At 44.3% G+C, this 12,969-nt stretch overlaps 1 protein-coding gene across 1 annotated transcript in view; it reads left to right on the top strand.

The window, feature by feature from the left end:
- LOC130834836 (myomegalin-like) overlaps nucleotides 1–12,969 on the top strand; it is a 61,101-nt gene that overhangs the window by 35,275 nt on the left and 12,857 nt on the right. The window contains exons 2-4 of the mRNA XM_057705815.1: nucleotides 7,446–7,565; nucleotides 9,017–9,206; nucleotides 9,812–9,936. Coding sequence (XP_057561798.1) covers nucleotides 7,446–7,565; nucleotides 9,017–9,206; nucleotides 9,812–9,936 — 435 coding nt within the window. The remainder of the gene's footprint in view (nucleotides 1–7,445; nucleotides 7,566–9,016; nucleotides 9,207–9,811; nucleotides 9,937–12,969) is intronic.

Below are 12,969 nucleotides of genomic sequence, written 5' to 3'. Positions count from 1 at the left end.
TGTTGTTTATCAAAATCATCATAAGCTGTGTGTAAAGCTGCATATTAGTGAGCATGATTACCCGTTAATATTTTGGTAGTCAGCTCTTCAGTTAGGTCAAAGACTATAATTTGAAAATGAGAAAGAACTTTATTATTTTTAGCTTGTGAAAAAAATATGCCATTTCCATTTCAGGTATGTGTGCTGATGTGCAGGTTCCTGAACTCCTCTCAAAGGTCCTTGGTGGTCCAAGACAATACAGATTAATTATGTACAGGATGATTGCAGATAATGGGCTAAACAGTTAGTGTCCATGGGATACAAAATTTTGCTAAACATGTTTTAGTTACATGGAAGGTTCTTCTGAGTGAACTCATTTGCAGCTCCAAAAGCTCAAGACATTTTTCGCCACCACCTGTGGCTATTGTCATAAAACCTGCTCTGCCTCTTCCTAGGTCACCGACCATGGGATCTGTTTCATTCCATGGCCCTAGAGGAAGAGCCATTTTCAAGCTTATCTAATTTAAGTGCATTAAGGGCCCCTTGTTTCCATAAGACCAGTGGAAGTGAAAGGCTCTCTTTGTCATTTGGTAGGAAGGGTTATCATTTGGGTTATTTGAGGAATGTGCTGCCTTCACAAGTCATTAGATGCCTCTAAAGGTAATAAATTTTCTCTCACTGCATGACACTAAACCCCACCCATGCACTGCATTCCCTAAAACCTCACTTCCTGAATGGGATCTTGATCTTTTAAAGATTCATTGCCCAACCACACATTATTCATTCTTTTCAAGTCCAACCCTCTGCTTTTTCTCTTGAATTTGCTACCATCTAAACAGAATCTGGGAAAGGAAACACAGTGAGGGAGCCCATGCCAAGAATTTGTGACAGTCAAATATGACAGTTGGTACCCAGGACACTTTCTGGAGGAGACTCTCTAGGTGCTTTGTGACCTGACTCTTCAGGAGGGAGAAAGCCAGGTGCTGTCATTGCTCCTGTTCACATCTTCCCTTTGATCAGGATGAGGCTATTGCTGTCTGCTATTGATGTTCTCACCTACAGACACCCAGGCTGAGCTGGGCACCATCACCTTTCAACTTCTTTCAGTAAAGATTTATGTATCCTCCTTTTGTATCCTCCAGTGGAATGACCATAGTGATTTACTCACAAGGGCTCAGTAATGTCTTCATGCAGCTCCACTAACTGAGAATCCAAGTTATCTAGACGAGCAGAAATGTTATATTTCATAGAACTTGATAGGACAAAGAAGAGGAGGGAATTCGGGAGTGTTAGATAATTCCGTTTTTAAGAAAACAAAAGTCATTGGGTTTATCAACCATCTGAATAGCAAAAGCCAGGATTTCAATCCCAGACCATCCTACATCTCACTGCAAACTTGGAGTTTGCTTTACTCCTTTTCACTTTAGTTATTTGATCTACAATTAGAGATAAAACACCAAATTCTACAAGTCTAGAAATATGGCTGATATTTAAATGATTTTTGATATGGAGAGAGAATCTTGAAGACTGGAGAGTATTTAACTTTGAGAGGAAACAGCTAATCACGCATCATGATGACAAGGATGAACCTATAAGACAAATCAAACTTGCCTCGTTGTCTCTCCAGCTGCCCAGGACATAGTCAGTAGCTACAGATATTAGCAGTTATCTCTGAAGACCGTGACAGTGTTGAATGCCTTGAGCCAACATGGAGCCCAGGTGTGAGTTGTATCCTGAGAAGCTGAAATCTGGCTGAGAACCAGGTTCTTGGGCCAGGAGAGACCATGTAGCTGTTGGAAAAAAGAGAAGGGGGACCAGGACCACCCATGAGGTCATCCCTAAGCAGCGCTGATCATCTCTTCCAATGAGCCCACCACCACTACACCTCTCATGATTTTGTTGTTACTCGATGGAGAGCTCCATGAAGTTTGGGACAACATTTGATTCGTCTGTGTGCATGACTCCTGGCACTGAGTCAAGAACCGAGGAGGCTCTCGGCAATATTTGTTCACTGACTGAATAAACATGCTTGCAAGTCTCCACTCATCTTAACGACATTTCTGTCCAACTGTCCTGTCAGGGATGCTCTGCTTTCTCCCAGGATGTAGCATCCCTTTCCTTAATAGGAGCCTTCCCTACGCTATCCTCATCCTAGGACACCTGCCTGTGGTGACTCTGATGAAGACACAACTGTCCTCAGGGATTCCTCTCAATGGTTCACTCTGTCATTAGGAAGAGAAGTCCTTGGCCTCCCCTCCCATCCTCTGGGCTGCCACAAAATCCCAACTGAGGGCCACCACGTTTTGTTGAAACTATGCACTTGTATTCTTCCTCTCACTGCTTTAATCTCCTCATGGAAATATTACTCATATAGGAACTCCAAATTGTTAACACAACATAAGGCAAATTAAGCACTCAACATATAGTTCAGAGATGTTGTATGTAAAGCCTTTGAAACGGTAAATGCAGAAGAATATTATTACTATCTCTGCTTCAGAAACAAGGGTCCCATTAGCTTGGTCCCTGGGAAGAATGAATATCTCGAATTCTTCTCCACACATTAGTTATCCGTCTTAGTGAACACTTACTTGGGAGGGCATCCACCACTGGGAAGGTCCAAGTTTGAGTTTGGGGGGTCTAGGACAGAGCATCAAGGTCCCATCCTCTTCCCCCTGGAGTTGGTGCTTCCCAGAAGTATAAGCCAACCCTGAACCATCCTGTGGATCTCCTCGGCAGGTGCACAAGTTCACTGTGGAGTAACTTACTCTCCCAGTCCTCCCTGCTCAGCTGAGGTGCTCCTTGAGGACCTGGACGATGCTCTGTGCACGTCCCACTATCCCTTGATGTTTCTGGACTCAGCTTGTCCTTCGTCTCACCTCCCTTGGCAACCACCTCCCATACCATTACCTTGTTTTTCTCTGGATTTTTCTCATCCTTCAGACCAGTTGATTTTCTTTCTTCCATCTCCTCCCTCATTTCTGTGTTTTTGGAGTGTGAGCTCAGTTGAGGCTCCTGTAGGGGACACACAGAGAAGGGACCAAGGTCAGCTCTTGGCTGCGGGTCCCAGCGCACATTTAACATGCATCTCAGTCTCTCGTGCCCTCGGAAAAAAATTCAGCAAGAAGGGAGTTTGGAGAACCTGAATAACCTTATCTTACTGACCAGGAAGCTGAGATCTGTATGGAGATGTTCCCTACATGCCCATACCACTTGATGGCAGCAGAGTCACCACACAAACCTTGACCATAAGCCTTTCTGTCCAAAAGCACCAGGAACCCATGGTTGAATTTCAGGGGACATTAGATCAAACATACGTATTTCCATTAGTAAGACAAAAATATCTGAAGGGGGACTTCCCTGGTTACACAGTGGTTACGAATCCACCTGCCAATGCAGGAAACACGGGTTCGATCCCTGGGCGGGGAAGATACCACATGCTGCAGAGCAACTAAGCCGGTGCGCCACAACTCCTAAGGCTGTGCTCTAGAGCCCTCGAGCCACATCTACTGAAGCCCATACGTCTAGAGCCTGTGCTCTGCGGCAAGAGAAGCCACCGCAATGGGAAGCCTGCACACTGCAATGAAGTAGCCCCACTAGCCACAACTAGAAATAAAGCCCATAAGTAGCAACAAAGACCCAATGCAGCCAAAAAATGTCAAGTAATTAAAAAAAAAAAAAACTGAAGGACATTCTCCAAAAATAATTTTATTGCTGTTCAATAGTCTTCTGTTGATACTCAGTTATCAATCCTGGCTGACACAATGGGACCAAGGTACCCATGAGTATTAAATACATCATCGTCATTAATTTAAAAAATATATCAATATGTATGTGATTCTCTACAAACATCTGGCTCCTGTGTTATGGGTCATCTTCCTGAGAGCAGGTGCTCTGCGTGCCTTGTTCCCCCCTCCTCCCCAGTGCCTGCTCAAGAGCCTGCCACATAGAACATTCAGTAAATACTTGTCAAGCAGTATTTATGTACTGCTAGTTACCAGGAGTTACTAACTTTTACCAGTGTCATCTACTCTCTACCCTAATTCCGATCAGTTTCTACCCTAGGTCTGTGCAAAAGCAATGAAAGCACAGTCCTAGGAAAAGCAGTCCAAGATGCAAATACCAACTCCACCAGGCACCTAGCTTGCTTTACATGGTGATTTCATTACCCCCTTGGAACATATGGATCGCAAGTTTAATAGAGAACACTGTACAATGTAAAAGAGAGAAAATAGTATTAACCTTGGATGAGTAACTGTGATATCATGCAGCAGACAGGCTCCAATCCCTGGGCACTAGATGCACCCTATAGAACACTACGTCACGGTCACTATGGGACTGTTAAAAACTTCTGGGGAGACGGCACAAGAAACTGCATTTCAGACAAAAATCTGAAGGAGATTCTCACGCGAGGAAAGGCCGAACCATTACAGAAACAGCCTAGGAATCCCCAGTGGCAACAAGGATGACGCAGCTTAAGTACAGCACGTCCCTTGGCAAGGTGGCCTCTCAAGGAGAAATGTCTCCTTTCCCAGGATGGGGGCCCAACCCCGCCCAGCCCCACTCTCCTCCAGGGGCAGCACAGCGCTGGTCAGCAGTGGCCATGGGACAGGATGTGGCTTCCTGCAGAGAGCATATGTGGGGACCTCTCCCCGGGCTCCTGCGGGTATCAGCCCAGATCCAAACCCACAGGTAAAGCACAAAGCAGAGCAGCTCAGCCTGTGAAGTGAAATCTCGTTGAGGAGCCACCCCTTTCCTACCTGGGTGGCTCTTCCATTTCTCCCCTGGTGTCTGGCTCACGGCGTGGGGATAAAAGGAAAGGGCCCTTTCAGTGCTTAGTCCTTCCTGAGTGCATCCGTTATCCTCCCTGCCCAGGGCCTCGGTGCTGAGCAGGGGTAGGAGCAAGTCCGCGGAGACCTCTGTGCTCTCACATTCATGTCCTTCTCTGTCCCTGCAGCCTGGGCCCCTCGCAGCCCACTCTCAGACCCTTCCAGAATGCCAGGCACCAACAGTCACAGAATATTCTTCCATCAGTCAGGAGTTGTACAGAAAGGGAGGCGTTTCTACACAGATCCCCACCCCATAAACATGTATTGTGGAGAAAACCCAATTCAAACTCTCCCTCTCACTCCTAGCTCCCCTGGTCAGGTCCAAGAGGCATCTCACCACCTGGACAGGTGTAGCTGTACGGGAGAACGCTGGGATGCAGCTCAGTGCCAACAGCAAGAGAACTGTGATCTTCAGAAAAAGGCTGTGTCTAAAGCAAAATGAGGCAGTTGACGTAGTCTGTCATGAGCACCCCCCCACTGCTCTTTTCTGCATCCTTTTTCTTTTCTTGGGGGTGTTTCTCCCAACTCTCTAATCAGCTTTCAGACCCCTGGATTGGTGCCATACTGACAAGGAGCAGGCCCTACTGGAGATGTTATTAGGCAAACACAGATGCAGCCATTCGTGTGGTGGACAGTTGTGACCGAGACCTAACTGGCTTTTCTAAATCAGAGTTAGTTTCTGTGTTGGAGGAAGAAGAGCAGAGAAAAGCCATTTTAGTGCTGTTTGCTAGTAAAAAAGACATGGGCCAGGCCATGTCTCCCTTGGAGATGGCATATTCACTTGGGTTACCAGCTTGGAGGACTAAGAATGGCAAGTATTGAAAACTTCAGCCACCAAAGGCACTGGCCTTGATGAGGCAATGGAACGGTTCGTTGAAACACTAAGGGAAGGCAGTAGTACAATCACTCCAGCTCCTCTGCAGTGGACACCACCTGACATGTCCCTGTGGAAACAGTTAAGTGGGCTTTCTTTCTTTCACGTTAAAAGTAATTTGAGGGAAGCATTGAGTAGTAGTCATTAACCACATAGGATGAGCTGACGTGAGGACCTAACTTTTACCTTAAGCCTTCTCTCTAAGGGTGGAGGAAGGGCTTTGTCCCTTGCTAACAAATGTTCAGTCAAGGGTCGTAAGAGGAAAGGTAGTAGGGCAGAGGAGAGGCCTGCCTCATTACGTGCAAACTTAGCTCAGGAGATGGCCAGACGTTTAGCAAGTGCTAGGCCGACTTCCACAGCCTTCAGTGATTTTTTAAAAATTTATTTATTAATGTATTTATTTATTGGCTGCATTGGGTCTTTGTTACTGCACGTGGGCTTCTCATCGTGGTGGCTTCTCATGTTGCAGAGCAGGGGCTCTATGCGTATGGGCTTCAGTACTTGTGGCACATGGGCTCAGTAGTTGTGGTGCATGGGCTTAGTTGCATGTGGGATCTTCCCAGACCAGGGATCGAACCCATGTCCCCGAACTGGCAGGGGGATTCTTAACCACTGTGCCACCAAGAGAGTCCCTTCAGTGATTTTTTTTTAAACCATGTGAAACCCCTGACACTTAGCACCTACCCTAGTAACTGTACATGTGCACTTACAACTCCCTTACACACACCCCTGTATGGAGGAGGCCCATGGGGCTTGGTTAGCATCAGCTGTCCTGTGTTTGAAGCCAACTGACTCTTTAAACCAGTCACCTGAGCTTCTAGATGCCCCTGTGAGAGGACAGTGATGTTTAGGGATCTTGCTGGCAGAGCCCCAGCCCCTAACGTGGGCTCCAAAGGCAGGGGGCCAGCTTCTCATCTCCAACCTCCTCCTGCCCTGCTGGGTGGCTGCAGGGACTGACCTGCTACATGAGCATCTTGGTGAAATCCAGAACCTGCGCCAGCGCCTGGAGGAGTCCATCTGCATTAACGACTGCCTGGGGGAGCGGCTGGAACACAGGCTCAGCTCCGCTGCCCACGGAAGCGGAAGGAGAGGCCCTCGGCTTCCTATTTCTGGTCATAAATTAGGGAGAATATGAAAGTTGCCCTTGGGCAGAGCTTCAAAATTTTCAAAGCACCTTGGTCTGCTTCCCTCCACTTGCTCCTTACAGTCAACAAGGCAGGGGGGTAAGTACTATTCTCCTCCCTTTGCAGCTGCATCTGAGCTCAGAGAGTAGCTTTCCTCACTGCACATCTAACCAGCTATGGTCCCCAGAATCCTCTCTCTCATCCATCCTTAACCTGCTCACATGCTGCCTGCTGACTTCTGTGCCCTGGTCCTGTGATTGGCAAGTGGTAGAGCCAGGTCTGCAGGGCCTCCCCCAGCCGCTTCCCGAGGTGGCCTTCCTCCCCGCACTCTCCCCCAGGCTGCTGACACTTGGAGGCTGTCCATTCCACACGCCCTTGTCCTGCCCACACCGCAGCAGCCGCTATTTAGGGAGGAGAGCCTCCTGAACAGCTGCAGCCAGGGCATGCGAAATGCATGCAAAGAACCCACAGAGGAGCCCCTCGAAAGCCAGGCATTCGGCCCAACAGGCTTTAGGCCCAGGACTCAAGTCCTCAGGGTTTTCTGCTGGGTTGAGACAGTGTGTTTGGAGACACAGAGTGAGCAACACAGGGAGGCTCTGATACCCAACTGTGTGACTTGCCTGCTTGCACTTCCCGAGACAGGACCCACCTCTAACTTCTACAATCCAAGCCTGGAGTCCACGCCTCAGCTCTGCAGTGAGAACAGAGTCCTTAGGGAAGAAAACCGGAGCCTTCAGGCTCAGCTCAGTCATCTTTCCAGAGGTGAGTGGTCAAAAGCCACAAACTGTGGTCACTCTTGGGTCCCTTTTTTCCCTGGCCACACCAGTCAGCAACTGGAGAAGCAAAGAGACAAGAAAGAGAGAACTGAGCTACCCAGACCCACCAACCCCAACTCCCAGAGCTATTATCAGCCTAGAAAGGGCTGCTTCCTGACAATTCCCACCCATGGGTCCTTAGACTCCTAGGCTCCAAGGATGAGGAGCTCTAGTAAACCCACCACTTCTGTGCAACCCACATTCGGTCATTAGCTATCAAACTGGATACCAGTTAGTGCCTGTTCTACCTGCACACAACTCACAGCTAGTTTGGACCCAGGAAAGGAAGGAACATGAAGCCTATGTGCTCTCTCAGGTTTCTCCAGACTTTGCTGCAGCTCTCTGTGTCCCTCCCAGTGCTGATCTGCTATCCCCATGTCTCCTCACCACCTCCCTACTCATATACCCAGGGCTCCTCTTTGGTCCCTAGTCCTCATGACTCTGTGTCTGGAGGTGCTACCAAAACGTCCTCCAGAGCGTTCCCAACACTATTCAGTGGGCATCCACGTGTGGGCATCATTTCCTGTGTGGCCTGGGGGACAGCTGACCTTAGTGTTAGTTGACTTAATGAAATCAATGTTTTCAATCACAAATTATTTTTATTTACAAATATTTATTGAATAGCCATAACAGACAAAGAATAGTGGCTAAGAGGATGAAGCCCAGAATGAAAGAATGCTTGTGGAAAGGAAAAAGACATCAAGAGATATTGCCAAGTTAGCCTCCTCGGAGCAAGAGATGTGAGAGGAAAGGTCACCATTTGGGAAGATAACAAAAGCCATAGATAAGGGAGAAGGTAGAACTACTAAACTACCACTGTGTGCCTGGAAAGACCAGAACAGACCTCACAGGTGAGAAGACAGGAAGATTTAAATGAGCTCAGTCTGCCAGGCCCAGGTGATTCCACCCCAGATGACTGACAGCACCAGAGCCCTGTTCTCAGAGTCCCTGTCAATAGCCTTTGAGAAATCCTGAAGATCAGAGAGATGCTGCCAGACCAGGAAAGAACAGATGGCTCTCTTTTCAATATGATGAAAATACTATATACTAAAAACTGTAGTCAAGAAATTTTTATGTTGATCCCTGGAAAAACTCAAGAATGGATTATTGCACAGTAGGTACGTGAGCGGTTAGAAAATAAAGAGCGTTAGGAAGCAGAGTGTTTTCTCTAAAAGCATGGTGGGCCGTATTAAATCAGGGGATCGAAGGGCATTGCAGAGAAAGAGGTTCCCATTCCCCTGAGTGTGTGGACAGTCAGACAGTCACTTTGCCTCCCCTGGCAGCATAAGCTGGCCTTCCTTTTGCCTTAGTTCTGATTGTCATGATGGATATGCTTGGGCTCATCTTCCTGTGACCTTTGGCCCTACAATATAAGTACTCCTGTGTTCTGCTCACCAGAGCACTCCCAGGAAACAGAATGTCTGAGGGAGGCTCTGCTGACCTCTCGGTCCCAACTTCAAGAGCTGGAAATGGAGCTAGAGCACCAAAAGGTGGAACGACAGCAGCTTTTGGAAGACTTGAAGGAGAAGCAACAGGAGATCTTGCATTTCCAGGAGGAACGGCTATCTCTCCAGGAGAAAGACTCCAGGTTAGAGGGAGCCCATTGATAAGGAAGGTGGCCCCATTTTCGGATTTAGAAAAAGGGATATTGGCAAGACAGTTAATGGTCCTTTTTGGAAACCTCAATATCCCCTCTGCTAATCTGGATTTATGGGTAACTTTGAACAGAAGGAAGGACTTCTCTGGGAATGCCTTTTTCACTCCAAAGTTGAGACAGTAAAACCCTGTTATGGAAGCCTTCAGCATATCAGATTCTACAGAAAGTACATTCTTGTGCTTCCAGTTAGTTTTAGGATGTTAGTCCCTCCATAACCTAGGAAGCTTCTACACCAGCCATAATGGTAGTCCCCAGCATAAACCTTGTAACTTCTTGACAACATGAAAAGAGCACTGTGGGGCAGTAAGAATACCAGGTAGTGTGTCCTAGGTATGGTAGCTAATGGCATGACTCCAAGCAAAGTTACTTTACCTTCCTGAGCCTCTGTTGCCACATCCGTAAATTAAAAGCAATGGTTTTCATGACCCCTGAGTTGACATCTAGGGCTGAAATTCTATGATGCCAAAGTTGGCTCATAGCCTCTTGCCCTGGTGGGGCCCTACCAGCTCAGTGGTCCCTTGCTTCTCCCCTGACAGGCTGCAGCATAAGCTGGCCCTCTTGCAGCAACAGTGTGAAGAGAAACAGCAGCTCTTCCAGTCCCTCCAGTCAGAGCTGCAGATCCACGAGGCACTTAATGGCAATTCCAAGAAGGGGCTGAAAGGTATGTTTTCCCCTCTTCCCCACCCTATGAGCTTCCCTGCTCTCGCTAAGGATCCTGATGAATTCTTTACCTTGGGAGTTGTGGAGATCTTGGAAACCTACCTTGTTCTGTCTCAGAAAAAAACCTCAGTCATTGAGGGTCCCAATAAGAAGAGAGGGGCGCTCTCACACACAAAGCCCAGAGGTTGGTGACATGAGCAAGATACAGCCTAGACATCCTTAAAAATAGGCCACAAGAGTCAAACTTCACCCACCTGGATGGTCTGAGACAAGTTAATCAAAGTCCAGATTATACAATGATTCAAAAAAAAAAAAAAATACAAAGAACTGTCCTGATGGTATCATCATTTGAAGACGTCTCAAATGTTGTGAATTCTGATCACCCATGCAGCCAATGTTGCAGGCAACCTGCTCCCACCCTGACCTTTCCCCAGTGAGAAAATTCAAAGATTTTTTAAAGAAATTTTTATTCTGGATATAATTAACCAGAAAAATAATTTGCAGATATTTTCTCCAAGTCTTTTTAGTGTCTTTGAAAGGCAAAACATTTAAATTTTGTTGAAGGTTAATTAATCAATTTTTTTCTATCATTTATGCTTTTCTTCATGTTGTAGCTAAAAAATCTTTATCTCAAGATCATAAAGATTTCCTTGTATTTTTCTTCTTGCAGTTTTATAGCTTTTGCTCTTATGTTTAGGCGTACATTTCATTTTGAGTTAATTTTGCATATGATGTGAGAAAAAGGTTAAAGTTCTTTTTGTCCCATATTGATATCCAGTTTTTCCAGCACCATTTGTTACAAAGACTACCCTTTTCCCATTGAATTACCTTGGCAGCTTTGTTGACAATCAGTTGACCATAACTGCTGTTAGTAGGATTTTGTAATTTTTGGTATACTCATCATTCTTATTTTAATTTATATATAAATATTTCTCATGTGTGGGATACATGTGTGTGGGATAACATTTTTATTTCAATTGCCAAATAAAATTTTTTGCTAAGATATAGAAACACAATTGATTTTTCATCACCATGACATTGATTGGCATCTCTATTGAAAAACAATTGCCAAGGCAAAAAAAAAAAATTACTAGCCAATATATGTGAGTCTACTTCTGAATTCTCCATTCTGTTCCGTTAATTAATATGCCTATTCTTACACCAGTACCAAACTGTCTTCATTGTTAGTTTTATAGTAAATTTTGAAATCAGGTTAAGTCTTCACACTTTTTTCTCTTTTTATTTTTTTTTCTCTTTTAAAAATTTTTTAAAATTTATTTTTTATATTGGAGTATATTTGATTTACAATGTTGTGTTCATTTCAGATGTACAGAAAAGTGATTTAGTTATACATATACATATATCTATGTTTTTCCGAATCTTTTCCCATATAGGTTATTACAGAGTATTAAGTAGAGTTCCCTGTGCTATACAGTAGGACCTTGTCGATTATCTATTTTATATTAGAATGTATATATGTTAATCCCAGCCTCCTAATTTATCCCTCTCCCACCTCCTTTCCCCTTCAGTAACCGTAAGTTTGTGTTTTCTAAGTTCATGAGTCAGTTTCTGTTTTGTAAATAAGTTCGTTTGTATCATTTTTTAAGATTCCACATATAAGTGATATCATGATATTTGTGTTTCTCTGACTTACTTCACTTAGTATGATAATCTGTAGGTCCATCCATGCTGCTGCAAATGGCATTATTTTGTTCTTATGGCTAAGTAATATTCCATTGTATATATGTACCATATCTTCTTTATCCATTCATCTGTTGATGGACATTTAGGTTGCTTCCATGTCTTGGCTATTGTAAATAGTGCTGAGGTGAACATTGGGGTGCAAGTACCTTTTTGAAGTATGATTTCCTCCGGATATATGCTCAGGAGTGGGATTGCTGGATCATATGGTAGCTCTACTTTTAATTTTTTAAGGAACCTCCATACTGTTCTCCATAGTGGCTGTACCAATTTACATTCCCACCAACAGTATAGAAGGGTTCCCTTTTCTCTACATCATATCCAACATCTATTGTTTGTAAATTTTTAGATGATGGACATTCTGACCTCATTGTGGTTTTATTTGTATTTCTCTAATAATTAGCAATGTTGAGTATCTTTTCATGTGCTTTTTGGTCATCTGTATGTCTTCTTTGGAGAAATGTCTATTTAGATATTCTGCCCATTTTTTGATTGGGTGGTTTATTTTTTTCAATATTGAGCTGCATTTGCTGTTTGTGTATTTTGGAGATTAATCCCTTGTTGGTCACATTGATTGCAAATATTTTCTCCCAATCTGTGCGTTGTCTTTTCATTTTGTTGATGGTTTCTCTTGCTGTGCAAAAGCTTTTAAGTTTAATTAGGTCCCTTTTATTTATTTTGGTTTTTGTTTCATTACTCTAGGAGATGGATCCAAAAAGATATTACTGCAGCCTATGACAAAGAGTGTTCTGCCTATGTTTTCCTTTAAGAGTTTCATAGTATCTGGTCTTACATTTAGATCTTTAATCCATTTTGAGTTTATTTTTTGTGTATAGTGTTAGAATGTTCTAATTTCATTCATTTACATGTAGCTGTCCAGTTTTCCCAGCACCACTAATGGAAGAGACTATCTTTTATCCATTGTATAATCTCGCCTCCTTTGTTGTTGATTAATTAACCATAGATGTATGGGTTTATTTGTGGGATTTCTATCCTGTTCCATTGATCTATAAGTCTGTCTTTGTGCCAATACCATACTGCTTTGATTACTGTAACTTTGTAGTATAGTCTGAAGTCAGGGAGCCCAATTCCTCCAGTTCCATTTTTCTCTCTCAAGATTGCTTTGGCTATTTGGGGTCTTTTGTAACTACATATGAATTTTAAGATTTTTTGTTCTAGATCTGCAAAAAATGCCATTGGTAATTGGATAGGGACTGCATCAAATCTGTAGATTGCCTTGGGTGGTATAGTCATTTTGACAATATTAATTCTTCCAATCCAAAAACATGGTATATCTTTTGATCTGTTTGTGTCATCTTCTATTTATCAGCAT

This window comes from Hippopotamus amphibius, chromosome 1 (genome assembly GCF_030028045.1).
Source record: "Hippopotamus amphibius kiboko isolate mHipAmp2 chromosome 1, mHipAmp2.hap2, whole genome shotgun sequence".
Lineage (NCBI taxonomy): Eukaryota > Metazoa > Chordata > Mammalia > Artiodactyla > Hippopotamidae > Hippopotamus > Hippopotamus amphibius.
Note: the sequence above shows the minus strand (reverse complement) of the source record. Positions and strands in the feature narration are given on the sequence as shown.